We start from the raw sequence: 27,918 nt of genomic DNA on the forward strand, positions 1-27,918 counted from the left end.
CAAAACTAAAATTTGATTCTAACTTACAACACCAAGATCTTGATCTCACTCTACTACTGCAAACATGCATTCATGTTTAGCTAAGACTGAAGAAATAAAGGCTAACTAGAATTCTTGAAACCTTACCTTTTTTTGGCAAATTCGCCTGAAATATTGAGGATGGTGAGAGAAATATAGTAGGAAAAACAAGATTCAAAAATCTATAATCCAAGGAATCCTCATCCCACTTGGCTTAAGGAATCAAAAATTTACTGAATGCATGTTTTGACAGAATTTTGAATTGATAACTCTCAGTCCCTAAAAATTAACACTTTCCCAGTATAAGCCAAATCCAAATAGTCCCATATGGAAACAAATCATAAAGTTAACTTAAACCAACCCCTTTCACTTTTGCATAGAACACAGAAGTAGCATAAAATGAACTTGCTTTAAAAACATCTTATTTAAAGAAGGGGTATGAACCTTCAAGATTTGTATCAGTTTTAACACATTTCTTTGAAAAAAGAAAAAAGGAAAAAATGTCAATAGTTTCTGAAATTTCACTACTTCAGTTAAAAAATGTTAAGGAACAATAAATAATAAATAGCAAATCTTAACTCTATTAACAGACTAAAAAGATTTATTATAGAAAATCTTTCAAAATATAAAATCTAAAATTTCAAAGTTAAGTCACTTACTTCTTTATATTCATTGATTAGCTTAGTGAGGCCATTCAAAAGCATTGGACCTAATGGCTTAATCTTGATTTCTGGACAGCTTTTAAAAAAACACACATACACAAAGTAAGATAAGAATTGTATATCTTTACAGATGATTACTTAAAATAATCAGAGACAAGTGAAATAAGCTAAATTATCTACTAAAATGTGAAAATTTTTAAGATGAACAAATTATTTCTTTCTAGGTAAGATGGATCAAAAAAATACACTTGAGTCATTTGATCATTCCAGCAGTTAAAAACTAATAGTTCAAGCCAGGCATGGTGGTGCACACCTATAATCCCAGCGGCTCAGGAGGTTGAGGCAGAAGGATCAGAAGTTCAAAGCCAGTCTCGGCAACGTAGCCAGGCCCTAAGCAACTCAGTGAGAACCTGTCTCTAAATAAAATATAAAAAAGGGCTAGGGATGTGGCTCCATGGTTCAGTGTCCCTGAGTTCAACCCCCGATCCCAAATAAATAAAACAGTTAAAAAAAACTTACGTTATACAAATGTGATGTACAAATTGCAGGGATAACGTTCTTAACTTTGAATTTGTATTTGTACCAAAAAGTCCATCATATACCACCTATGTAAAAGGAACAAAGTCAAGGACATCAATTAACAAACATAAAAATTTATTATTTACAAATAGGATGAACTATTAGAACTTATATATGTCTTGTTCTTCAATATTAATGCAGTTCTTAATACAAACATTATTAGCTGACCAACTTAGCCAAGTAGTAGCTCCTATAATAGCCTGTAATATAACAAACATAGACTTGAGGTTGATCTCAGAAGCCTGCAAAATGTGTGGGTCTACTATTAAGAATCAACTGCAAGTTCACACTGCAGAGGTCACCACTCCACCATTCCATACAACACAGGAAACACTAGCAGACAAGATCATTTGGGGAAAATTAGATTTCTTAATTCTATCTTGCCATTTAGAACACATTATATACAAATTACAATAAAAACTTCATAGAACACATCAAAATTAAAACATTCCACAAGTGTGTGGTCAAGGAAGAGGTGTCTAAAATGCAAAAAGAAGTAGATGAGTCCTGAGTGGCATCCAGCAAGTTCCAATACTAAACATCAACATCAAAGATGTGAGGTATTCCCCAAAAGCTCACACATAAAACAATGCAAGAAGGTTCAGGAGAAATTATTGGATTATGAGAGTCTTAACCCAATCAGTGAATTCATCCCCTGATGGGGATTAACTGGGTGGTAACTGAAGGCAGGTAGGGTGTGGCTGGAGGAGGTGGGCACTGGGGATGTGCCTCTAGTGTATGTATTTTATATCTGGCGAGTGGAGTCTGTGCTTCCTGATCATCATGTGAGCTGCTTCCCTATGCCACTCTCTTCCACCATGATGCTCAGCCTCACCTCAAGCCCCAAGGAATGGAGCCTGCTGTCTACATATGGAGACCTCTGAAACCCTGAGCCCCAAAATAAACTTTTCCTCCTCTACAATTGTTCTGGTCGGGTCTTCTAGTCACAGCAGCAAAAAAGTTTGCCAAAACATATTCATACTTTTTAAGGAAAGATAATCCTTACACATAAAATACCCTTGTTCCTAAAACCATGACTTGTTCCGTCTTTTTTAACAATGTGGGCTACAGACTCACACTGAGTATCTAGCTTTATAATTACTACCATGCCAGGTACCTTCAGTTTTTTGTGGGTTTTTTTTTTTTTCTAAAGCAAGCACTGCTACAAAGGCACTCAGTCTTACTGAGGAGATGATATAGGAGTCAGGCACAGTGGTGCACACCTGTAACCCCAGCAGCTCAGAAGATTGAGGCAGGAGGATGGAGAGTTCAAAGCCAGTCTCAGCAAAAGTGAGGTGCAAAGCTACTCATTGAGACCCTGTCTCTAAATAAAATACAAAATAGGGCTAGGGATGTGGCTCAGTGGTCAAGTGCCCCTGAGTTCAATTCTTGGTACCAAAAAAAAAAAAAAGATAAAGGACAAAATATAACCCAGGGCTACAGAACATTTTAAGAACAATCTGATAATATCATATAATATAGAATATGGTAAGATAATAAAAGCAAAGTTATTAACTGCAACATTAACATTCTGAGAGAAAAAATAAAATTTATATTGCACATAAGTGAATTGTGGTGGGTGCTTTCATGTGTTCAAAATCAATGTGAGATAACATACACCTACTTAAAAATGTATCAGGAAAGATAAGATTCCTATGAATGTCACCTTGAAGAACCCTGTGACTAGAAATAGAAATATAAGAAAAAGGAGAATATTTATGAACAGTAGACAATGAGTTTTGTCTTTGAAATACTTGATGTTAGCTGGGCTTATTTTTAAAACATATAAATAAGTAGAAATAAAGTGTAAACTTAGAGGAAGATGAATATTTTGTCCAAAACTTCTAGCAGCTTATAGTGTAATATATTGTTACTGCAACCATATTTTCTGAACCAAAATTATTAAGGTGCTGCCTGAGAAACTGCTTGGAACTGAAATCTAAGAAGTTCTGTAGCAATTCTGTGTTTATGGAGACACAGAGGAGACTGTCTGAAATTATCAAATATTAAAGTACCTTCTACCAGGCAGAAGTCTGCGCCCATCATGCAAAGAAAGCACAAAAGGAGAGGGTTCAGCTTGGAACTGAATGGGCAGAGAGGCAGAAAGCAGGTGGCACATTTGAGCAAACACTGAAACATGAGTAGATGTTTACCAGGCTAAACAGGCAAGGGCAGTCTCTATGCCAGGCAGAGGAAGCATTCTGAGAGGAGACACGGCCACGAAAACAGCATGTTTTAAGATGCTACAATCTTTTACTGGAGCACAAGGTGAAAGGCAAAGCATAACAAGATACGAGACCAGAAAAGAAATAACTTCTAACCTTTCACCATTTATTGAGAACTTAATAACTGAATGAGTACTAGCCTCTGTGGTCTAAACTTTCTAGGTATTAGTCCATCAGTCTTCACAACATTGCTATGAGGTAAGTATTATGACAAATTAAAAAAAAAAAAAAAAAAAAGCTCAGGTTTGAGATCAAAAGCAGGCAAAACTGATATTTTAAGAAAACTACAAACTAATATCCTTTATAAACATTAATGCAAAAAATATAAACATTGTATCTTCAACAAAATACAAAACTAAATTCACATTATATTAGAAGACTAATATACCATGACCAAATGGAATTTATTTCTGGAAGGCAAGGAATTTTAAACAACAAAAATTAATTGATATAATACTCTACATTAATGGAATGAGGAACAGAATGAAGCTGTAGCAAGTCACATAATTATCTCAATTGATGCAGAAAAGCTAACAGAATTCAACATCTTTTCATGATAAATAAAGATTCAAACAACAGAAATTAAGGAAACTTCATCAACGTAATAAAAGCCATCTATGGGGAGGGCAGAACAAGGATGATGACTGAAAAAGATCCTCCAGCAATGGTCTCCCCATAGATATGCCAAACTGAACAGCTATTCATGAGCATATTGCCTTCACAAGAATTAAAGAAATAAAGCAAGAGACCGTCGTGCCTGCTTTCAGTATAACAAAAAGAAAAGACATAGTGAAGGTAGGAAGGAAGGAAGTACCAACATCACCCATGCCCTAACTCCAAGCAGCAAAGTATGGAAAGAAATCTGTCCTGCTTGGGGGAACACATAGGAATTAAATCCAGATTTTAGAACTGAAACCCAGTACCAGGCAGCACCACAGAACCCCTACTACCAGGCCAATTTCTGCAAACTGAGCCACTGGAACTGCATCAGCCAGGTAGAAAGAGATTACCTTCACCACCACTCCAACCTAGAGAGGTAGAGCAAGAAACAGACTCCATCCATTAGGGAACGGACTCAAAAACCAGCATAAGACTTTATATCTTGGAGCTCAGTGTCAGGCATACAATGGTAGAAACCAAAAGGCCCAAAATCTGGCTAGGGCTCACAAACAGAACTTCTAGACCTACCCCAGCATCAGGTGGAAAATAAGTGCTGGGGGACAAATTCAAATTTTGACCTGCATCATCGCCAGCCTTGGAGTGGGTATGGATACATATCCAGTTCTCCAAGACCAAGCTCGTACCTAATACGCTGTGAAACTCAGGTACAACACAGTTCACATCAGGTTAGGTGGACAAGGGACTGTCTTTCCCAATACTACCCCCACACTCAAGCAGTATAGTATGGAACAAGACATCATTCACTGGGGACAGGACTCAGTAGTAAGTATTGGATTTTGCCTGGAACTTTGCCCGCAGGTAGAGTCTCTGGAACAGGTGTCAGGAGAAGACATATGGCCCTAGTCTACCATACTTCTATTCCAGCCAGCATCAATTGTGCCTGTTATAGCGGTTGTGGGCCATGACTCCACCTCTGCAAAAACTTTACAGGGCGAGAGAGTAGCACAAAATTTTCAAAGTACTAAAGGAAAAAAAAAAAAAAAAAAACTGCCAACTGAAAATATTTACCCAGAAAAGTTATGCTATAGAAATGTGGAAAGGATAAAGACATTCCCAGACAAACAAAAGTCAAAGAGATGTATCTCCCAGAACTGTTCAGTGGTAGAGGATATGCTTAGGTTGGATCCTCAGTGGTGTGTTACATGCTTGCCTAGCATGCACAAGATCCTGGGTTCAATTCTCAGTACCAAAAAAAATAAAGCAAGTAAGTAATGCTAGGGGCTGGGGCTGTAGTTCAGTGGCAGAGCACTAATGCTAGGGGCTGGGGCTGTAGTTCAGTGGCAGAGCACTTGCCTAGCATGTGCGAGACACTTGGTTTGATCCTTAAGCACCACATAAAAACAAAATAAAGGCATTCTGTCCATCTATAACTATAAAAATTAAAAAAAAAAGAAGTTATTCAAACTGAAAAAAGAGACATACCAAACAGTAAAAATGCGAAAGGGAACACATAAAACTCACTGCTAAGAGTAATTATACAGACAAATCCAGAAAGCCCTGATATTATAAACACAGTATACAAAGCATTAATATCTCTAGCCAAAGACTAAAAATAAAAGCCGTATGGGTTGAAGAGGTAGGAAAAACTCAATGGTAAGAATACTTGCCTAGCCATGCAAGAGGGCCCTGGCTTTAATCCCAAGCAAATATCCCCCCAAATACATGAAAATACACAGTGAACATCATACTCGGTGATAGAAAACCAAAGAGTCTTCCTCCAAGATCAAAGGAGAGACACCTGCTTTTGCCTTTTTTTTTTTTTTTTTTTTTTTTTTTGAGAGGAGTGTATAGGGGATTGAATTCAGAAACACTTGACCACTGAACCACATTCCCAGCCCTATTTTTGTATTTTATTTAGAGAGGGTCTCACTGAATTGCTTAGTGCCTCGTTTTTGCTGAGGCTGGCTTTTAACTTGCCATCCTCCTGCCTCAGATTCCTGAAGGATTACAAGCATGCACCACTGTACCCAGTTGCTTTTGTCATTTCTAACAGAGTATCAGACATTCTAGCCAGACCAATTAGGCAAGAGAAAAAGGGGAAAGAAAAAAAAAATAAATAAAAAAATACATTTAAATGTATATATAGATATGTGTGTGTGTATAATGTATACACATATCAAAAAAAGGAAAAGTAAAATTACCCTGTTCACAGATGACATGATCTTGAAATGTCTAAGGATTCCACCCAAAAAAAAAAAAAGCTCTTAATATAATCAGCTGCATTTCTACACAATAACAATAAATAATCTAAAAGGTCAATTACAAAAATAGTTCCATTCATAATAGCATCAAAAAGAATAAACACAAGGAACAAACTTAACCAAAGATGTGATTGAAACTCATACAATGAAAGCTACAAAATATAACTGGAAGAAAAAATTTTAAGAGTATAAAGAGCTGAGCTTGGTGGCACAAGTCTATAATTCCAGCTACTCAGAAGGCCAAGGCAGAAGGATGGCAAATTTGGAAACTTAATGAGACCCTGTCTCAAAATAAAAAATAAAGGACTGGGGATGTAGTTCAGTGGCAGAACACTTGTAGCATCCTTGAGGCCCTGGGGTCAATCCCCAGTATCACAACAGAAATTTTTTTAAATAAAATGGGTTATAGATGCAGCTCAGTAGAGTGCCCCTATGATCAACCCCCAGTACTGCAAACACACACACACAAATAAATGTAAGTAACTCCATGGTCATGAGCTGAAAAATTTAACACTGTTCAGATATCAATACTACTCAGAGCAATTTACAGACTTAATGCAATCCCTACCAAAATCCCAATGACACTTTTTACAGAAATGGAAAAACCCATCTTAAAATTCATATGGAATCTCAAATGGCCAAAATAATCTTGAAAAAGAACAAATCCAAAGAAACTCATACTTCCTGGTTTTGAAACTTACTTCAGCTGCAGTAATCAAAATAATGTGGTACTGCTAAAAAAAAGTACATCTTTAATGTTCTCAGCAAATAAATAAGGTGAAGTTATGATGGATATGTTAATTTACTTCAATCTTTTTTTCCCCCAGTGCTAGATTGGAATCCAGGGATCTCACATATGCTAAGCAAGTATTTTATCACTGAGGCACATCCCAGGCTTTGGCTGAGACCTTTTTATGATATGTACGCAGAACAAAACATCACACTATACCCCATAAATATACATAATTGCCATTTATCAATTAAAAATAAACAATGTAAAACTGGCACAGGACATAGATTAAAGAGCCCAGAAATAAAGCTTGACATATGCGGTCAAATAATTTTTGACAAGGGTGTCAATATCATTCAATGGGAAAAGATGGTCTTTTCAACAAGTATGCTGGTAAAAGTCAAGCAATATCCACATGCAAAAGAATGAAGTCAGACCCTTTCTTAACATCACGTCCGAAACCAACTCAAAATGCATCAAAGACCTAAATGTAAGACCTAAAACTACAAAACTCTTAGAAGAAAATATGGGACAAAACTTCAGAGCATTAGATTTGACAATGATGCTTTGAATATAACATAAAAGGCAGGCAACAACAAAAATAAACTGAACTTCACAAAAATTTAAAACATATGCATCAAAAGAAAATATTAAAAAATACAAATGGGTAACTCACAGAACGAATGAAAATAATTCTAAATAATATATTAGATATGAGATTAATATCCAGAGTTATGGAAAGAACCCCTAAAACTGACCAACAACAACAAAAACTCTTCAGAAATAGACTTGAGGAGCTAGGGTTGTGGCTCAGTGAGAGAGCACTCGCCTAGCATGTGTGAGTCACCGGGTTCGATTCTCAGTACCACATATAAATACAGGTCCATCAACAACTAAAAATATATTTAAAAAAGAAAAAAAAAAGACTTGGAGGCTGAGCAGAAAGATCACTTGAGCCAACGGATGAGGACAGTCTCGGCAACGTAGCAAGACCTTGTCTCAAAATTAAAAGCAAAGAAAAAATGATAAAGGAAAAAGAGATGGAGACACAGAAAGAGAAAGAGAGACAGAGAGAGAGAGAGAGAGAACCAAAGAGATACCATCTCATACACATATGAAGGCGACTATCAAAAAAGTAGAAAGTAAGTGTTGATGAGAATATGGAGGAACTGACATCCTTGTGCACTATAGGTGGAAATGTAAAATGGTACAGCCAATATGGAAAGCAGAATGGCAGTTCCTCAAAAAATGAACACTGCCATATAATCCAGCAATTCCATTTCTGGATATATATGGAAAACAATTTAAAACAAGGTTACAAAGAGATTTTTCTACATTCATGTTCATGACAGCACTATTTATAAAGCTAAGATAAGGAAGCAACCCAAGGGTCCATTGACAGATAACAAAACAAATTACCTGAATGTTAGCTGGGAAAGTTTCAGCAGCTTGTCTAGAGCGAAGGAGATGGGGAACAATCTTTAATTTGACTCTGGTACTAACTGGGTCCCTTTTCAGCTCTGGCTTCAGAACTGCTCCCTGTAAGAAATGTTTGATTATAAGTCAGCATTTCAAAATCATTTATCATTTCATACTTTTAAAAATTACTGAAGAATCAGTATAATCTGTCAGCATTAGATGTTAAAACAAATTATAAAATGTTTATTTACGCAAATATTAATGAACTCATTATATATTTTCTTAAATAACTTTTTTATGGAAAATAGCTATCCTGTAAAAAATGCTATACCAAAGAAGTGGCAATGTTTACACTTTTTGCAAACATCTTCAATATCCACCTTACTAGAAGAAAACTGGATTCTTATATATTCTGCATTTACTTTGCTGCTGTGTTTTAGTTAAGTATGTGATTAAGATCCAGCTTGCATAAATATATAGTTAGAAATATGGGGATTATTTTAACCTCTTCAGGTAATGGTGGATCTTTTTTCATACTACACCAAAACTTAATAATATTTTCGTAAAAGTTAGCTGTAATTTGGAACTTAAGCCAAATCAGTGAGCTTTTACATGTAATAAATTACATGGTCTATCTTGCCCTTTGAAAGATTCCCTTACTGCCAGGTGCTTTTCTTACAGCATTGGTAATCTGGAAAATATTAGCTCCGTGAGTTAAGTTAATGTTTCATCATACAACATACACAGTCCCAAAAATATCAAGTGTTCATGTTACCACCAATCTTATCAGAAAAAGCCCTAAGTATTGATAAACTGTCAAGTCACTGTGGTGAGTTCAAATTTCCCATAATTCTAATTTTTCTTTGAAAGTTCAACTTTTATCATTCCCCAAAATTATTATTTTCCTTGAAGTGACTTCATTTTTTTTTCTTTTAGAGAAAATATCTGGCAAATACCTATCTCAATAACTATGCAGCAAAATAATTTCTACTGCTTCATCAGATATTCTTATGTAAAACTGAGTTTTATTCTCCCTCTCCTTTTTATTTTTTTAACCCTCAGTGTATACCAGTGAAGATCAGAATGGCTGCTAGTGATGTTTATCCCTTTGATTTGTGGGAGGATCCCAGCATATACATCCAAATATCAACACAGAAAAATATATAGCAATCAATCTTTTGTTTTTGAAAATCCCTAAAAATCCCTATGACTCCAAAAAGCTTCAGGCACAATCTGAGAACGACAAATCTAATCTTTCTACATAAGGAACATGATGACCAGAGAAGTTCTATGATGAGCCACTCTTACCCAACACATTCACATGCAGTCATTCAGGGCCAGAACTCTGGAGTCTCAACTCACAGTCCTTTCTGCTACACCACATTCAATTTAATCTAAGTAGAGCTAACATGATTTTTAAAACAATTAGTTATGGTTTAAAAAACAAAGCAAACAAACCATCCTTATATGTCTGGGTTTGGAACTGCAATAAACATACCATTAAGCTAAAATCTTACCTTAATGCTGCAGAAGAACCCATCTTTTATTCTAGATTCTAGACCATGGCTGAGCAAACTATAGCACATAAGCCAAATATGGCCTACCATTTATTTTGATAAGGCCTATGACTCAAGAATCACTTTTATGTTTTAAATGGTTTAAAAAAAAAATCAAAAAGAATAATGCTTTATAAGACATGAGAATTATATGATATTCAAATGTCAGATCATTTGTCAGTATCATCACAATGCTTTACTGGTACACAGCCATGCTCATTAAATTATGTATACCAGATTGCTTCTTTCATGTTAGAAGAGTAGCCTCAGAGGCCATAAGGTTTGCAAAGCAACAGAAAAAGTTTGCTGATCCCTACACTACACAATGCATCATCATTATTTATGTGCCTGCATTAAAAACACCAGATCTAGCAAACTAGTTAACAGGCGACATTACCTAGACCAGATGCAGCTTAAATCAAAGTAACTAGAAGAAAGCATACAAATATATACAGTTCATGTCAACAAGGTGTTTTTTATGTTGATGGGAGAATAAATCAAACCAACCTACCTCTTTTGTCTTCAGTGGTATATCTCCAAGGTATACCTTGTACATCTTATTAATGATGGCAGGATTATTCCAGTCAATTAAGCTATGGAAGTTTTGATATAGGGTGTTAAAATTATTTTTTCCTCCCACTTTAGTAATTTTCAAAAAATTATAACCCCAACACATTTTAGCAAAGGAAAATATTAGAAACATACAAATGAAATGGGCAAGTGACATTGTAGAAGGGAGGAAATGAAGGGAATCACTTATCAAAGTTAGTTTAGAAGAAAATATGGATCACTTATCCCACCTTCATTCAACAGATTATTGCATTCAATGGGCCAATCTGGTACCACACAAGAAAAGTAGACTATGTTCCTATAAATCACCTCTCAAAGTCAATGTCAGAGAGCAGCTCCACAGAGCAGGCTATCTACTACACTTGTTCAAAAAGCCCTGGGACAGGGAATAATTTCTCTTCTGTTTAACCAAGTAGAAATTAAAAAGTAATAAGTGGGGGAAAAAAAAAAAACATTTTTTTCCCTGTTAAAGTCACACCCTGGAAGGCTTATAACCTACCATATTTCTCTAATTTTGCATCATTTGATTCCCAGCTCTCCCTTCCTCCTTACCTATCACCCACTTGCAGCTTCAGCACCTAACTCTACAGAGCAATCATGCTGCCATTTGTCACAGACTTATTCCTGTCTGCGCCCCACAAAAACATGAACTATGATGTATGAAGACTACCACCACCACCCCAAATTCCACAATAGACTTCACTCAGTCAGTAATAAACCTAGTAATAATGCAATTCTTTCTCTTACTCTCCTGGGTCAAGTTTTACCATACCATCTTCTCTTGCCTTCTCACATTGGTTCTGCTTTTAAGTATGCCTTATTTGTGAAAACACAATGTATCATGCTGCTTCAACTGCTTTTCTGATCCACCTCTTCTTTCACAGTTTATCAATCTGCTTCTTCTTTAGTTATCCACAATCCACTATTCTAAGAGAAGTTCTGTAATTCTAGCTTATGCAGGATTCACCTACATCTTTTCTCAGCTAATTGCTACTAATTAATCCTCAAGCTCTGCCACTATTTCCCTTCTGTAATACTTCAGATATAGACATTTTTTACAAAACACAGAAACACTTTAAACAAAATAAATGCTTGGTAGTAGTTAACCAATGATGGTAATTTTCACAGTTCCTTTTATTGTGCTTTGATTTTATTTCTTATACCAAAAATTTCCTACAAGCCTAGTTACTATTTGTATCCCCTTCCTATATAAATTAGCATCTATTCACAACTCTTTCCATGAACATGATTTTCAATGTATAGCCATAATATACACATTCTTTATTAAAAATAATCTCAACTGGTTTGAAACAGAAGATCAAAAATAACCTCTTGCATCTGACACGTCTTAAAATTCTTTTTGATCATTAACCTAGCTAAAAGTCCCATTTCATGATGACATTCCTAACCTACTCCAGCTTAAATTTCATCTCTAAACAGCTTTTCTTCTTTTTCCTACTCAGAATTCTGCTCTTCAATAAACTTTACTTATTACAAACTAAGTATATTTCATAATGTCCTAAATTGAATGCCGCATTAAAGAACAAATACGTGTAAAACTTTTTAGAAATCTGATCCTTTCAATTTTGAAAGTTTAGTTACCTTTGCTTGCTTTTCAATTCCAGGTCTGCTGCTGTTGCCACACTGTGACGTGTGTCACTAGAAGCAACCACCAGGTGGAGAACAGCTTCAAGTTCGGGCACTTGTTCAGCTTCTATGAATTTCACAATGCCCAATTTGCACTGTAGATAAATGAAGGGAAGAAGAAAGCATGGTCAAGGAAACAAAGAACACCCACTAAAAACATTATTAACTATCAGAGTGGTCACAAACCAAGGATTAATAGTAACAATAGTAGCAGCTCCTAATTTGGTTTATAATGTGCCAGGGACTGTACTAAATCATACATATTAATGATTTTCATTTAACCCTCACAATCTATGAGACAGATACCACTCCATAAACTTTTCGGGCATAAGAGATCAAGACACACAGTAATGAAGGCAAGATTCAAACCCAAGTCTCTGACTCCAAAACTATTATGCTGCACAGCCTCCCTAAGGTGATCAAGCCTTAAAGTCCAAATTTGGGGTCTCCAGCTAACAGGGTAGTATATTAAGAATGAAGTGCTCCATGAATTTTTATAATAGTTCAAAAAGAACTAAACACAGAATTCCACTCTACTGTTAACATACAAATTCTCAATCTCCTATTTTTAGGTACTAAAAACATAGACAGTATTCAATGGAATTGACTGACTGAAATGAAACAGACTAAAGAAAGGATCTGCTCAGAACTCCAAGCAATGTGAAGCTATGAATTTCACTACAATATAATTCCAGGATTAAAATGCCTCAAAAGTAAAACTTTATCTTTGTTTTCAAAAAATCAATTACATAACAGTTCTTATACATATGAATTGGGATTGATAAATTTACAATTATTAAATAATAGAAGATTCAATTTAAAAAGGCATAACAGATCATAAAATGGCCTGCCTTCCCTCCCCTGCTCAAAACAACTTACTTATAACAAGAGCTATAAAAAAAGACTCATTTTACATAAGCCATAAAAAAACAGCTGTGGAAGTCAGGTACGCAAAAATATAAAAAAATGTTATGAAAACTGAAAATGACACAGATGTACATCAATGGGGGACTAGTTAAAAAATGTTACATATAATTATATTGTATATAAATATTCAAGAGTGACATTTTTTAACCTGAACACTATTAAATGAAAAAAGTAAACTATAAATATTATATGAATGGTGGGTAAAAATGTATTGTGTGAAACTTTATGTACAAACACACAGAGATCAAGCTACAGATGAATGACAAACTAAGGTGGGCAAGATTCCAGGTAATATTTAAATTTCCCTTTATACTATTCCTCCTCTCCCCTTTTTGTTGTGGAAAAAGCAAACCCAGGAAATATAAAAGGAAAAAGGACCCATGGTCCCATGCATGCTAGGTATTCCACCACTGAGCAACATCCCAAATCCTGTATTTTTTTAACTCCTTAGATCTTTAACTTTAGAATTATAAAAAAGGGGTTTTGGGTGGGGGGTTGTTTTGTTATGGTACTAGGGATTGAACCCAGGGGCACTTTACCACTGAGCTACTTCTACAGCCCTTTCCATTTTTCATTTTTAGACAATGTCTTGCACTAATTGGCTGAAGCTGTCCTCGAACTTGAAATCCTCCTGCCTCAACCTCCAGGGTCTCTGGGATTACAGGCCCATGCCACTGCACCCAGCTTAAAAGCTGTTTTATTTGGAAAAAAAAAAGGTGTTTAAAAATTAGATGAAAATATTAAAACCAAACTATTTCAGCACTAGAATGTGAAATTGACAAAATGCATTTAAAAAAGCCCTTTTAATTCAGCAAATAATGACCAGCATTAAGATTACAAGTGAACATTATCAATTACTGTCCAGCATTTGTAGTTATAACCCCCAGACAGACGTAGGTTCAAAGCCTGGTAACAGAAGTGAGACCTTGGTGAATCTCGAAACCTCACTGCCTTTTAGAAATGGAACTAGTAATTTCTATACCTCATTGGGTTGCTGTGAGGATTAAATGAGGTAATGTATTCAAAGTAGTATAGTGCCTGTCACAGATCATACTAGTAAAGTATAGCTTCTGTTACTATTTACCTTACTTACATCAGGCTTTAAGGATATAAAGAAAGAAAAGAAAAAGAAAAAAAGATGTGTAAAACATGAAGTAAATCTAATCAATTATAACCCTCACTGAATGAAACAGTCTATATATTTGCTAATTTTAAGAATGCCCCACCTGCCTCTTTTTCCCTCTCCTGGGAACACTTTTGATCAACACTTACATTCCCAAAAAGAAAAGGATCAAATCATTGAGACTGCCATGGAGAAATAAAGGAAGGATTAGAAGACTAACCCATGTTGCTCGAATTCCAAAATAATTACATACTGATCTCATCTGTTCTTCCCTGAGGTGCCTGATGACACAGACACAGTGAGGCACCTTCTCTGTAGAGCACCAGTCATTTTTAAAAGCTGCTCAGAGAACATCTGTGTCCTGTTTAAATCCAGAATAAAATTCTTAATGCCAATTTTTAAATTCCCAGGAAGAAATATAAAAGGGAGTCATGCTTTTCCCCCACATTGTCACTTGTGAAGCACAGGGGTTCCTCACTTTACACAAAAAGTACATCCCTAAAAAGCTGAATAAAGTAAGATAAACTGCATTTTAACTACACCAAAGGAGCTAGATAATTATTAAGCCTGTAATTGTAAACTAAAGTGACAGAAATTAAGTATACTCAATTTATAAATGGGCTGTGCTTGATTCTTGAAATATGTGAACAATGTAAAAAAAATTTAAAAGCATTTCCCACTCCTCCCTTTCCCTAGGGCTTTTACAAATAATTGACATGATGAAGAGAACACATTACATCAATGCTCCTTTCAAACATATTTCATTACAGAGCCTGAATATACTAGAATTATGTCACACATGCTTCCATGAACTTCATAGGGGCAAATGTACAGGGTCAAGTCCCATGATGAGCAGTGTGTGATACCTGCTCCAACTGTTCGGGTGTCCATGGGTTATCACCAATAACTCGTTTAGCTGCATAAAAGCTCATTCCTGGGGGAGGCTGTGGAATTCCAGAACCTCCCCCACTGTTTGAAGAAGAACCCTGTGCTGAAGATGAATTTTGGCGACTCTGGGATTCATTTAACACATATCTGGAAAGAAAATAAAACTTTAATGCTCTATAAAAACACATGCATTTGTATTTGTATGTGTGTGTATATACACACACACACACACACACACACACACACACACACACGACATTCAATCATGTACTGTCCTCCCATGTTTCTAGAAGAATAAACACCTGAAATAAAAAATTTATCATAAAGAATTTTAAAGGTATCGAAGAAAAGGTATCTACATTTTCAGCAAATTAACCAGAAGAGTATTACATTCAACCAGGTTATAAATTAATTATAGCAGTTATCAACAATAAAAATATTTTGTTCACTCTTAATCTATTATTGTTCTAAGGACTCAAACATTTTGAGATTTTAGTTAACAAATATACACACAGGTTTGTTGACTGGCAGTGGGTGGGATTGAGGGGTGGTCACTAATACCAAAACTGGAAAGCAATTTTACACACATTTCTCATTTCTGCTAAGTTGTAAATTCACCTTTCAATTCTCCCTGAATGATTTATATGCCTATATTAGAAAACCCACTAAAACCTCCAAACCACCTAAGACCCCAAAAGCAAAAAAATAAATAAAAATAAAAAAAAAAAGGTGGGGGGGGTCAAGAAGGAAAATAATAAAAAAATTATATTTTCCCATTTTATGTTCAAAGCCTTTTGCATCTCCTTGTTATTATCACCCTATTTCCTTTTAGCTTGTAAAGAGTAGAAATAAATTTTCAAATAAATTCATTTTGATCCAATACAACTAGTATTCCTCTTGTACAACATAAAAATTCAAATCCTTCAACTCTAAATTTTTTTCATACTTTCATTGGTGCACTATAGGTGTATAAAATAATGGGATTCTATTACATATTTATATATGCACCCAGTATAATGATATAATTTGGCCACTATTAGCCAGTATTTCCCCAATTTCTCCCCTCCTCTCTCTTCCTGTCCCTTTCCTCTAATCTATTGATCTCCAATTTTCATCAGATTCCTCACCTTTCTTTTTCAACTCTAAAATTCTGTGCTGATAAATTCTACTACCATCAGATATTAAAATAAAACACCCATTAGAATAAAAGTTAAAAGGAAACAGTTGTAATCTAATAGCATAGTAAATTATTTCACATTACTTATAGATTCATTCAATTCCTTAATTCATCTGTTTTTTTTAGATCAATATATTAAGGAATCACTTTAATATTTTTATATATATGAGGCAAGTTCTCATAGGTAAACAAAATGTCAGGAATCCCTAGCTTGAGGACATCATGTTCCTAACTTAAATTTGGATTTCAAGGTTTATATACCAAAGACATCATCACCTATCAATTCTGGCTGCCTCCTTATTGAACAAATACAAAAGGAGGCTTTTGTTCATTACTAGGTCCTGGCAAGACTCAAGGCATTAAGTAAATCAATCAGCAACTATTAAACACATAACATCGTGTAAACCATCATTCTAAGTACAAGCCAGAAGAATAGAAAAAGGCACAAGACTGAGTCCCTGCCACCTAGAACAAGATAAGACAATAACAAAACAACACAGGGAAGAGCATTTGTCATGTTATCAGACACACAAAAAAAAAAAAACACAGAAAATGATATGACAGAGATTGAGAGAATAAACATGGGAGTGTTTGAAAACCCAGAAAAATCAAGCTAAAAAAGTAAAGGTACAAGAGAAGACAAAACTGAAGAGGAAAGGAATCAGACAGCCTGAACTCTCCTCTCTGGACTGAGGGACACATGGTATGCAGCCAAGCTCACCATGTATAATACTGGTGATGAGGTAAGAAACATGATAGCAATTAAGGAAATGTAAATCAATACTACACTGAAATTTCATATAACTTCAGTCAAGGTGACAATTATCAAAACTACAAATAATAAAAATGTTGGCAAGAAGGTATAGAAAAAGGTACACTTATGCACTGTTGGTGGGACTACAAATTAGTGCAATCACTCAGGAAAGCAGTATGGAGACTCCTCAAAACTAGGAATGAAACCACCATATGACCCAGCTCAGTATATAGTCAAAGGATTTTAAATCAGCATACTACAGTGACACAGACACATCAATGTTCACAACAGCACAATTCACAATAGCCAAGCTACTGAAACCAACCTAAGCACCCTTCCACAGATGAATGGTAAAGAAAGTGTGATTTATGTACACAATGTAGAATTACTCAATCATAAAGAATGAAATTATGGCATTTGACAGGAAATGGATAGAACTGAAAACTAGCATGCTAAGTGAAATAAGCTGTCCCAAAAAGTCAAAGGCTGAATGTTTTCTCTGGTATGCAGAAGCTATAACAGAATAAAGGGTTAGGAGGAAAGGGGAGTGAGAATCTCATCACTAGGGGAAAGATCAGTAAATGAAGGGAATTAAGGAGGAAGAAGGAACAGGAAAAGGGAAGAACAGTGGAATGAACCTGACCAAACTTTCCTAAGACACATGAATACAGCACAGTGAAATCCAACATCAAGTATATCCATAAGAAACTAATTAAAAAAAAAAAAAAAAAAAAACCTATAAATTTCAGAAAGATCAGTAGAATAGAGGGAGAGAAGCAGTGGGGAAGGTGGGTGAAGTGCTGGGAACTGAATTAGAGCAAATTATATTCCATGCTTTTGTGATTATGTCAAAATGTATCCTAATGACATATATAACTAAAAATATTTAATTTTAAAAATTAATTTAAAAAATAATTCACAATATCTATAAGGCAGGGAGCGGGAAGGAGCAATACTTAAAAACTGTCTCTTGCAGCAGAAAATAGCAACAGATCACAACTTGGCACCATGCCAGGACCAAAAGTCAGATAAAAAACATCTTAAATACAAGGAGCTACAATACAGCCTACTAAGGGAGATGGAAACATCAAAAATACAATAAAAACACAAAGTGGTCATACAGATAGACAGTGTTATGAATACGAAAAAATAATGCACTTCTATCTGCTTCTATTTTCTAACTTCTATCAGTGTAGAGAGGTTTAAGAAGAGTGGCTGATAAGAAAGAAATTGTGACAAGAAATGAAAAAATAAATAAATAAATAAATGGTAGCAATGAGAATGGTTTGGAATATTAAGGAGGAAAGAGGTATTATGGAACTGATACTGTAGCAAGAAGGAAAAGACAAGATGGAGATGATTTATAATTCTATAGTACGATGGCTAGAAGAATCATTTTAGCACCAACAGTAACACAAAGGTAGAAATATTTTTATGGGGAAAAACAATTTTAGCTTGAACAGGTTGAATCTGAAATCACAACAGCAACTCAGCATCTATAAGGCCAATAAGCAGTGGAGCTAGAGTTTATAGATTGGGACTAAAGCAAAAAGATCTGAAGTGTATCCAATTACAAGCGAGAGCTGAATCACTTAAAACAGCACTTAATTTCCACATATTAAATGCAATCAAGAATAGGCTGCTTAGTTTCATTTTTATTTTTTAACTCACCCATAAGGCATCAGAAGGACATCTAGCATGAAGTCCAAAAGCAGCTGCACAGTCTTTGGTTTCTCAGCAAGATTAAACGGAGTAGCTGATTTTGATGATTCAACAGGGTATTTCATGTGAAAAAGGGTTGGTATTAAAAGATGCATTAAGCTGAAAAAACAATTATATTTATTGCAACTACTTAAAAAATAAGGTTTAATACATGCAAATAACAGATGAAACAAAAATCACATGACAGAAACTGGTGGTTATAGCTAGAGTCACTCATTTTCTACATGCTAATGTACAAAGTCCTAACCTAAAAAAAAAAGTCCTAACCTAGGAATTGGCCTTGATTTCTTTCTTACTGAAAACTCAGTACACTGAGTGATAATTGGCATTTGGCCAATTTGGCTCATCACTAAACCATGTGGAAAGAATGTACATAAGGTAAGTGTAATGTCAGTACCTGAAATTATCAGAACAGAATTTACATGAAATCTTAGATAAAGCTTAACTTACAACACATTCCTTCAATGAAGTTTTTATTTCCCATAATTATTTAGAATGAGTAAGCCAGGTACAGTGGTGCGCGCCTGCAATCCCAGCGGCTCAGGAGGCTAAGGTAGGAAGATCGAGAGTACAAAAACTGTCTCAGCAATGGCAAGGTGCTGAGCACTCTAAATAAAATAAAAAATAAGGCTGGGGATATGGTTTAGTGGTTGAGAGCCCCTGAGCTCAATCCCCGGTACCCAACCACTAACAAAAACAAACAAACAAACAAAAAAGAATTAGAATGAATTTACTCTAAATCTAATATATTAAAAAAATCATATCAATATTTTTAATACAATATTAAAATTTCTACTATGTGAATTTAAAGTAGCTTTAGCAATTCCTTTTTCACCATCTTTTGATATTTTTTTAAGTTGTAAATGGACACAATACCTTTATTTTATTTATTTTTATGTGGTGCTAAGGACTGAACCCAGTGCCTCACACATGCTAGGCAAGTGCTCTACCACTGAATCACAGTCCCAGTCCTTTTTTATATTATTTAAATGCATAAAAACAATTTCAAATGCTACTTGTGGTGTTTATTAGTCTTACTTGTAAATAAGTATGTTACAGTCTTTCTTTTAAAAATGAATATGCTCATGAAGTGTTCCTGGGTTCAGTTCCCAACACTAAAAAATATAACAACAAATAAATAAATGTGAACTGAAAATTGCTGTTGTTGTTGCAGTGCTGGGGACTGAATCCAGGACTTTGTGCATGCTAGGCAAGTGAACTGAAAACACTTAACTCCTCCTTAACTTTTGGACTTTTTGTCATGATTCTCATGACAGGTCTAAAACACAGATCTTTTGGCTAAGTCTACAAACAAATGATGTATCTAAACCTTTCTTCCTCTTCAATGCCCCTATTAATACAAACAACTGCTCTGTTCCTTACAAAAACAGTTCTGAAACTTTTTATTCTCTAATACGGAAGGTTATTTTTCTTTTTCTGGTACCAAGAATTGAACCCAGGGGGGATGAACCACTGAGCCACATCCCTAATCCCTTTTATTTTTGATTTGAAGACAGGATATCACTAAGTTGCTTAGGGCCTCAATAAGTTGCTGAGGCTGGCGTCAAACTTCAATTCTCCTGCCTCAGCCTCCCAGGTCGCCGGGATTACAGGTATGCACCATTGTGCCCAGCAAGATAAAAGTGTTTTGAAGAGAAGGATTTTTAACTCTAATTCGTTCCATCACATAAAATTAACTCTTAAAAACAACTGACAAAAAATATTGGTCCTGCACATTTTTCAATGTTCACATCAAGAAAATTTATAATAGTACTAATAAAACAATAATTTTGAGGTACCACAGAAAATGCAACTACTTTCAGCTGAAAGAGTCTGCCATTTGCCAAGTGATATCAAATGTGAACCTATATTTGAAAAGCTGCTGTTAATTCTTAGAGGTGGGAAATACAGTAACTGAGGAAATCATACCTATCCTGCTGTGGCTGAGGCTTCCCTTCCATGGCAGTAAGAAGCGTAGGGGCCAGTTCACATTGCTTTTCCACTGGTAGGCGAGGATAGCCCATCTTAACATAAATTATAGTAAAATTCTAATGCAAGAGGAGAAAAGCAAGTGAGTGTGAAGATAATACTCTATTTCAACAAAAACATGATAGGGAGTTATGGTTTTAACAAAAAAAAAAAAAATCAAAACATTCATCGTCTTTTCTCCACATTTATTAGAGCTTGACCAACTACTGTATCTCTGGGGAGAAATTTCAGTCCAATTTATTCAAACTGCTCGCCTTAAGGTGGGCTTTGTGTCAGGAAGATGGCCTAACCTAAGTCACTCATGTATGTAATTACTTATTACTAAGAAGAAAAGCAATGATTATTTAACCTAACTAAACGTACATACACATATTAGCATCAGATCTACCAGTTTGTTGCACTCATTCCTACAAGCTAGGAGAACAAGATGTGTTAACAAATCCCAAGTTATATTTCTCAAATGGTCAATTTCTACAACATTAGGAAACTGCAGTACTCTATGGTTTCTCTCCAATAACTCCACAATGGAAGATCAACCAGGGGAAGGAAGATAAGGGCAGTGGGCATGATTTTATCTCTATACTCCATGCAAAAGCTACAGTTGAAGGAAATCCCCAAATATATATCTCTATTTACACATAAGATAAAGATTTGCTTTTATGAAGGATTCGTCACTAAAATGAACATGCTTCATAAGATTATTACTTTAAATACCTTCTCATTTGGCAGGTTTATTGACCCAGAGTTTCCATTCACTTAAGAAAGGGACATATGTAATGGAGTAATATGTCTAGAACAGACATAGGCAAGATGTCTAGACATTAAGTGGCTCCAAAAGTTTTGTGACTCCTGATGTCAGATTTAGATTCAACAGATTCTACCTCACAGCTAGGAACTACAAGAACTGGGAAAAGAATACCACCTGTCTTCATGTAGCATCAATATTTTTTGTATTTCATTTTCATGAAGACAACAATTAAATAGGAATATTTCTCACCAGCTCAGATTTATTCTAATTCTGAAATGATACCTTTTTGAATATACACATCAAACATTGATTTTTTTTTTTTTTTTTTTTTGGTGGTGGTGGTGCTGGGGATCGAACTCAGGGCTTATGCTTGCAAGGCAAGCACTCTCCCAACTGTGCTATCTCCCCAGCCCCTGATTTTTTTTTTTATTCAAATCTTTATGTGTCTTCTTGCCATATAATTCTCTTCTTCTATTATCATGCCTACACTACATAATCCTTTTCTCTATTCAGACTTGTCTCATATGATCTCTCAAGAATCAAATCATGGGCTGGGGATATAGCTCCGTTGGTAGAGTGCTTTGCTTGCCTCGCAAGCACAAGGCCCTGGGTTCTAATCCCCAGCACCACAACAACAACAACAACAACAAAAATGAATCAAATTATTCATTTTTAATTAACTATTTTTAACTGATATATAAAAACAAAAATTGCAGCTATTAATGGAGTGATGTTTATATATCAATATACCTGACAAGTCACTTCACCAACATTCCTTTGCCCCAAGTAAATGGCCATTCATTATCCTGGTCCTTCCATTTCCTTTAAAGCAGTATTTCCTCTGGATCAGCACTTGGTGTGTCATTTTAAAGAAAAACATCTCATATTTCACTTAAAAGTGGTCTAAGATAAAATTCTAAGCTTGCCAATACATTGATGACATCTGAAAAACATTATGAAAGAAAACTCCAAAACAGCACTCACTGTGACAAAGGAAACTGCAGCAGGGTCCTGGTATTGAACCAGTAGTGTCTCTACTGGGAGTTGTATTTTGGGGCGGCTTTTTATACGCTTATTCAGATGGACCAGCAGTTCCATTACCTAAAAGAGAGACAGAAGAACTGAAGTTATTGATCGTTGTCTTAAAAACAAATTCACTTCTCAGATATTATTTATTTTAATGAATAGTAGCTACTTTGTTCTTTTAAGGGATATAAACTTAACATCCCAGAAAGGGAGTTCACATCACCAATTTTGCAACATGCCTTGATACTACAAAAAGAAATTTAAGATCCAGATCCTACTGGTCTGCCTGATCAAGGAGTACTTCAGGGAAGAAGTGACAGAAACACTGAGTCCTAAAGATCAGAAGAATCCCAAGCAGAAAATTAGTTATAAGGTGGTAGAGCTGTTGAAAAGAACATGGCACATCACATCTGACTGAAGCCCAGAGTGGTAAGATTCATGAAAGCAGGATCTGGATTACAGAAGGTATCTGACAAAATACTGAAGCATTTTTACTATATTTTAATGATCAACTGACACAACCAAACATTTTAAGTAAGAAATAACAAGTTTTGAGCTGGGGTTGTGGCTCACTGGTACAGTGCTTGCCTAGCATGTGTGAAGCACTGGGTTTGATTCTCGGCACAACATATAAATAAATAAAGGACATCAACAACTAAAAAAAAAATTTAAAAAAAAAGAAACAACAGGTGTCCCCTCTTTTACATGAAGAAGAGTAGAAATAGGAATTGACAGTTCAACAGTTCCTGTGGGTAAAAAGGAAGGTATAGAGGCTGATGACAAATAGCCTTGATTTTACTCCAATGAAGGGATTACGTGCTAGAGAGGAACACTGGGGACTAAGAAATAATATTTTTTTAAAATCCTTACCTAAGTAAGACTTAAGTTTAGGATATCTATTCTGGAGGGCCAGGTCTACACTATTCTCTGTCATTTCTGAAATCTGTGCCCTACCCTCAAAGCAAGCATTAATGAAAGCTATTAGGATGTTTGAAAGTGACAACGAAAGTTCAAAGAAATCTAGAATAATAATAAAACAGGTAAATATGTTTAAAAATAAAAACAAACCTTGTGTTCTAGATAACAACCATTCTAATTAGAGTTAGATGAAATCTTAGGGTGGTTTAATTTGCATTTCTCTAATTTTGAGGGATGATGAATACTTTTTCATGTGAAAAACTTCTGTGAAGTGTCTGCCCATTTCTTTAGCCCATTTATTGATTGGGCTCTTTGTATTTTGGGTGTAAAGTTTTTTAAATTCTTTATAAAATTTGGAGATGGGTGCTCTGTCTGAAGTGCATGTGGAAAAGATTTTTGCCCACTCTGTAGGCTCTCTTTTCACATTACTGATTATTTCCTGTGCTGAGAAAAAACTTTTTAGTTTGAATCCATCCCATTTATTGATTCTTGCTTTTATTTCTTGTGCTATGGGGGTCTTGTTAAGGAAGTCTGGTCCTAAGCCAACGTGATGGAGATTCGGGCCTACTTTTTCTTCTATTATCTCTGGTATAATTCCTAGATCCTTGATCCATTTTGAGTTGAGTTTTGTATTCAACAAAGAGATAGGGGTTTAGTTTCTCAGTGAGAGATAGGGGTTTAGTTTCATTTTACTGCATATGGATTTCCAGTTTTTCCAGCACATTTGTTGAAGAGGCTATCTTTTCTCCATTGTTAAGTTTTTGGCACCCTTGTCTAGTATGAGGTTACTGTACTTATATGGGTATATCTCTGTGTCTTCTATCCTGCACCATTGATCTACCTGCCTATTTTGGTGCCAGTATCATGCCATTTGTGTTAAAGGCACACACACATACATTGCTGGTAAAGTTGCAAATTGGTACAGTCACTCTGGAAAGCAGTATGGAGATTCCTCAGAAAGCTTGGAATGGACCCACCATTTGACCCAGCTATCCCACTCCTCGGCCTATACCCAAAGGACTTAAAATCAGCATACTACAGAGATACAGCCACATCAATGTTCATAGCTGCTCAATTCACAATAGTCAGACTGTGGAACCAACCTAGATGTCCTTCAATTGATGAATGGATAAAGAAACTGTGGTATATATACACAATGGAATATTACTCAGCCATAAAACAGAATAAAATTATGGCATTTGCTGGTACATGGATGAAGCTGGAAAATTCATATAAACTTACCTCCTGATGACAAAAGAAATCAGGAGGGATGAGGCTAAAAGAAACCTCACTCTTCTGACATTCTAATCTAGGCTGATTCCTAGAAGAACACTTATGGAAAATTATCACTGATGATGACAATCATGCCCATAATTACATACTTTTTTATGATACACTTTGAATTTTAAATGGATTACCTACTTAATTTTCTTCTAGCAATATTATCACTTTAAAGATTGATGAATTTCCTAAATTTTCTTATATGTTATCTGGAATTATCTATAAACTCAGAAAAATTGAGAAATCAGCTGAACTAATTTTTTACCTGTCCAGAGAGGTTAACCTCTGTCAGTAAACTTACATAATTGCTAGTCTAAGGTATAATGTTTTGACTTTATTATAGATAATCATTTTTCCTTATTATTCATTCAGTTTGATGATTAATATAAATGTTTAATTGGAATTATATAACTAAAATGCAAAATCTTCACAAAATTAAAACACCGATGAAAACAACAGCCCTGCATCCCTTCACCCCTCCAAGTCACTAAGCTTTCCTCATTAAAGGTAACCACTTTAGTGAATTCTACTTTTAATTTTGCATAAATGGAATCCATTATGGTTTGGGTATGAGATGTCTCCTCGAAAGCCCCTATTTATGCAAGAATATCTAGAAGTGAAATGATTGGATTATGAGAGCTGTAACCTCATCAGTCCATGCTAGTTTCAGTGGACTAACTAACTGGGTGGTAACTCCAGGCAGGTGGGGTGTGGCTAGAGGAGCAAGCCCTGGAAAGGTTCATCTTCCCTGTGACCCCATCCCTCCTCCCCTCTCTCTGCTTCCTAATGCCCTCATGAGCTGAGCAGCTTTCCTCCACTGGGGTTTTCCAACATAATGAGCTGCTTCACCTTGGACCCAGAGCAATGGAAACAACTATCTATGGACTGAGACCTCTGAAATTGTAAGCCCCAAGTAAACATTCCCTCTTTAAGTTGTTCCTGTCAAGTATTTGTCACAGCAAAAGCCGACTAAAACAAATATCACGTAAGATGATTTTTTTCTTTCTACATTATACTTGAGACTCATCATCCATGTTGTTGCTCATAGTTCACTTTCACTGCTCTAATATGAAAATATCACTATTTATAGTTTCCCCTATCTTACAAATCCAATTATTTCCAGGTTTAGGCTACTGTGAATAATACTGATATGAACATTCTTAGACACACACTGTAGTGTATATATGTATATATGCATGCTGTGTATAAACATAGGACTAGAAACATTTGGTCGTGGAGTATGAATATGCTCAACTCCAGTAGACATTTCCAAAGTTTCCTAAAGAAATTATACTATTTTACACTCCTACCAACAGTATGAGAGTTCCAGTTGTTCCACCTTGCCAACAATGGGTATGGTCAGGCTTTAATTTTTAGTTATTCTGATGTCTAAATATACAAAGCTAACTGTAAAGTGGAATTCTAAACAAAAACAAAAATGCTTATTTTTCTTAAAATAGGAAATGTACACTAATACTATATTAATAGAAATATAAAACTTTTATTTCTATTTTACCCAATTTATCCACAAATTACTAGTTACCTTGCATAATATCCTGGTTAAGTCTAACGTGCAATATGAAATTGATAGTATAGACCTCAAAAATTCCACAACTGAAAGTCAACAGATAAAATACCGTAAAATTAACTCGTTTCATCAATTAAAAAATGTTATGTTCAAGGGCTGGGGCAGTGGCTCAGTGGTAGACTGCTTGCCTAGCATGTGTGAGGCACTGGGTTCATTTCTTAGCACCACATAAATAGAAGTATTGTGGCCATCTACAACTAAAATAAATATAATAGACTATAATTACGAACAAAGATTAAACTTTTGCATCAAAATTCATCAAGCCAAAATTATCAAAACTAAGGGAAAAATCAGAAAAACAGTTTAACAGCAGTACAGTAGAAGTTGTAATTCAGTTAACTACCAATTTACAATTAGTTTCTCAACATAAAAGCACAATGCTACTGATGAGAGGCCTTAGGACATCCTGAGCTCCATATTCCACCAAGAAGAATATTCTTTTTATCTTATGAAGGATGTTTCTTATGAACATTAGAATACACTTAAAGCTGGGAGCACAGCTCTTTGATACAGCCCATGCTTAGCATGTATGAGGCCTCAAGTTTCATCCACGGCGCCAGGAGAAAAACAAAAATTTAAAAGACCATAACTCTTTGCACACTAGATTCCAGGCCATACACTAAAATCAAATTTTACATCCACTATTTAAAAATTTCAAACAATGCTCTTGAGGGAAAGGAGAGGCATGGACTAGGCAATAAAATCAACCAAATTATGTTATATGCATGTAAAAATGAATCTATTATGTATAACTACAGAGCAAAAAAATTTTTAATTAAAAAAAATCATAAATTAATCATTAAGTCAAAAATAAAATAACCAAATACAGGATTATCTATATAATTTTAGGGTATAACCAAAATAGCAATCAAGGAAAAAATTCACAAGCTGAGGTACTTGTTGGTTCTGAGTTTTTTAAAAAATATTTTTATAATTCATGAAAAAAAATATTTGATCAGCCTTACATTTTTAATTTAGAGCCCTATGTTCATATCCCGTTCGATCAATTATCTGACCTTAAACAGTTTATTAACATTCCACGTCTCAGTTTCAACTGTAACATAAATGAAATGCCAACCTCACATAATCTTGGAAAAATAAGTCCTTAGCACTTTTCTTGACACACAATAACCATTAGGATATTATTATATAATCTCAAGTGAGAAAAGAAATAATTTGAATAAAAATAGAAAAAAATAGGACTGGGGAGATAGCTCAGTCGGTAGAGCGCTTGCCTTATAAGCACTAAGGCCCTGGGTTCGATCCCCAGCACCGCAAAAAAAAAAATAAAAATAAAGAAAAAATACAAGTAAAAGGGGAGAAAAATCAATCTAAATGATTTTCTTTTCTTCTTAAAAATAGCCATAAGATTAAAACTTGACAATATTAATCAGTAAAATTAGAAACAAGAATGGAATTTCTCCACTTAGAATAAATAGGATAAACAGTACTATAAAAATGAATGATACACAATATCAAACTTAAAATT

At 35.1% G+C, this 27,918-nt stretch overlaps 1 protein-coding gene across 4 annotated transcripts in view; it reads right to left on the minus strand.

The window, feature by feature from the left end:
• ECPAS (Ecm29 proteasome adaptor and scaffold) overlaps nt 1–27,918 on the minus strand; it is a 116,909-nt gene that overhangs the window by 47,247 nt on the left and 41,744 nt on the right. For all 4 annotated transcript variants that reach the window (XM_079112553.1, XM_079112552.1, XM_079112550.1 and 1 more), the window contains 9 exons: nt 22,601–22,717; nt 20,809–20,927; nt 18,829–18,978; nt 15,205–15,373; nt 12,244–12,383; nt 10,583–10,664; nt 8,516–8,635; nt 1,200–1,285; nt 678–756 (listed from right to left, as the gene is read on the minus strand). In XM_079112553.1, coding sequence (XP_078968679.1) covers nt 678–756; nt 1,200–1,285; nt 8,516–8,635; nt 10,583–10,664; nt 12,244–12,383; nt 15,205–15,373; nt 18,829–18,978; nt 20,809–20,927; nt 22,601–22,717 — 1,062 coding nt within the window. The remainder of the gene's footprint in view (nt 1–677; nt 757–1,199; nt 1,286–8,515; nt 8,636–10,582; nt 10,665–12,243; nt 12,384–15,204; nt 15,374–18,828; nt 18,979–20,808; nt 20,928–22,600; nt 22,718–27,918) is intronic.

Source organism: Sciurus vulgaris (genome assembly GCF_902686455.1).
Source record: "Sciurus vulgaris genome assembly, chromosome: 15".
In the NCBI taxonomy this organism is placed as follows: Eukaryota; Metazoa; Chordata; class Mammalia; order Rodentia; family Sciuridae; genus Sciurus; species Sciurus vulgaris.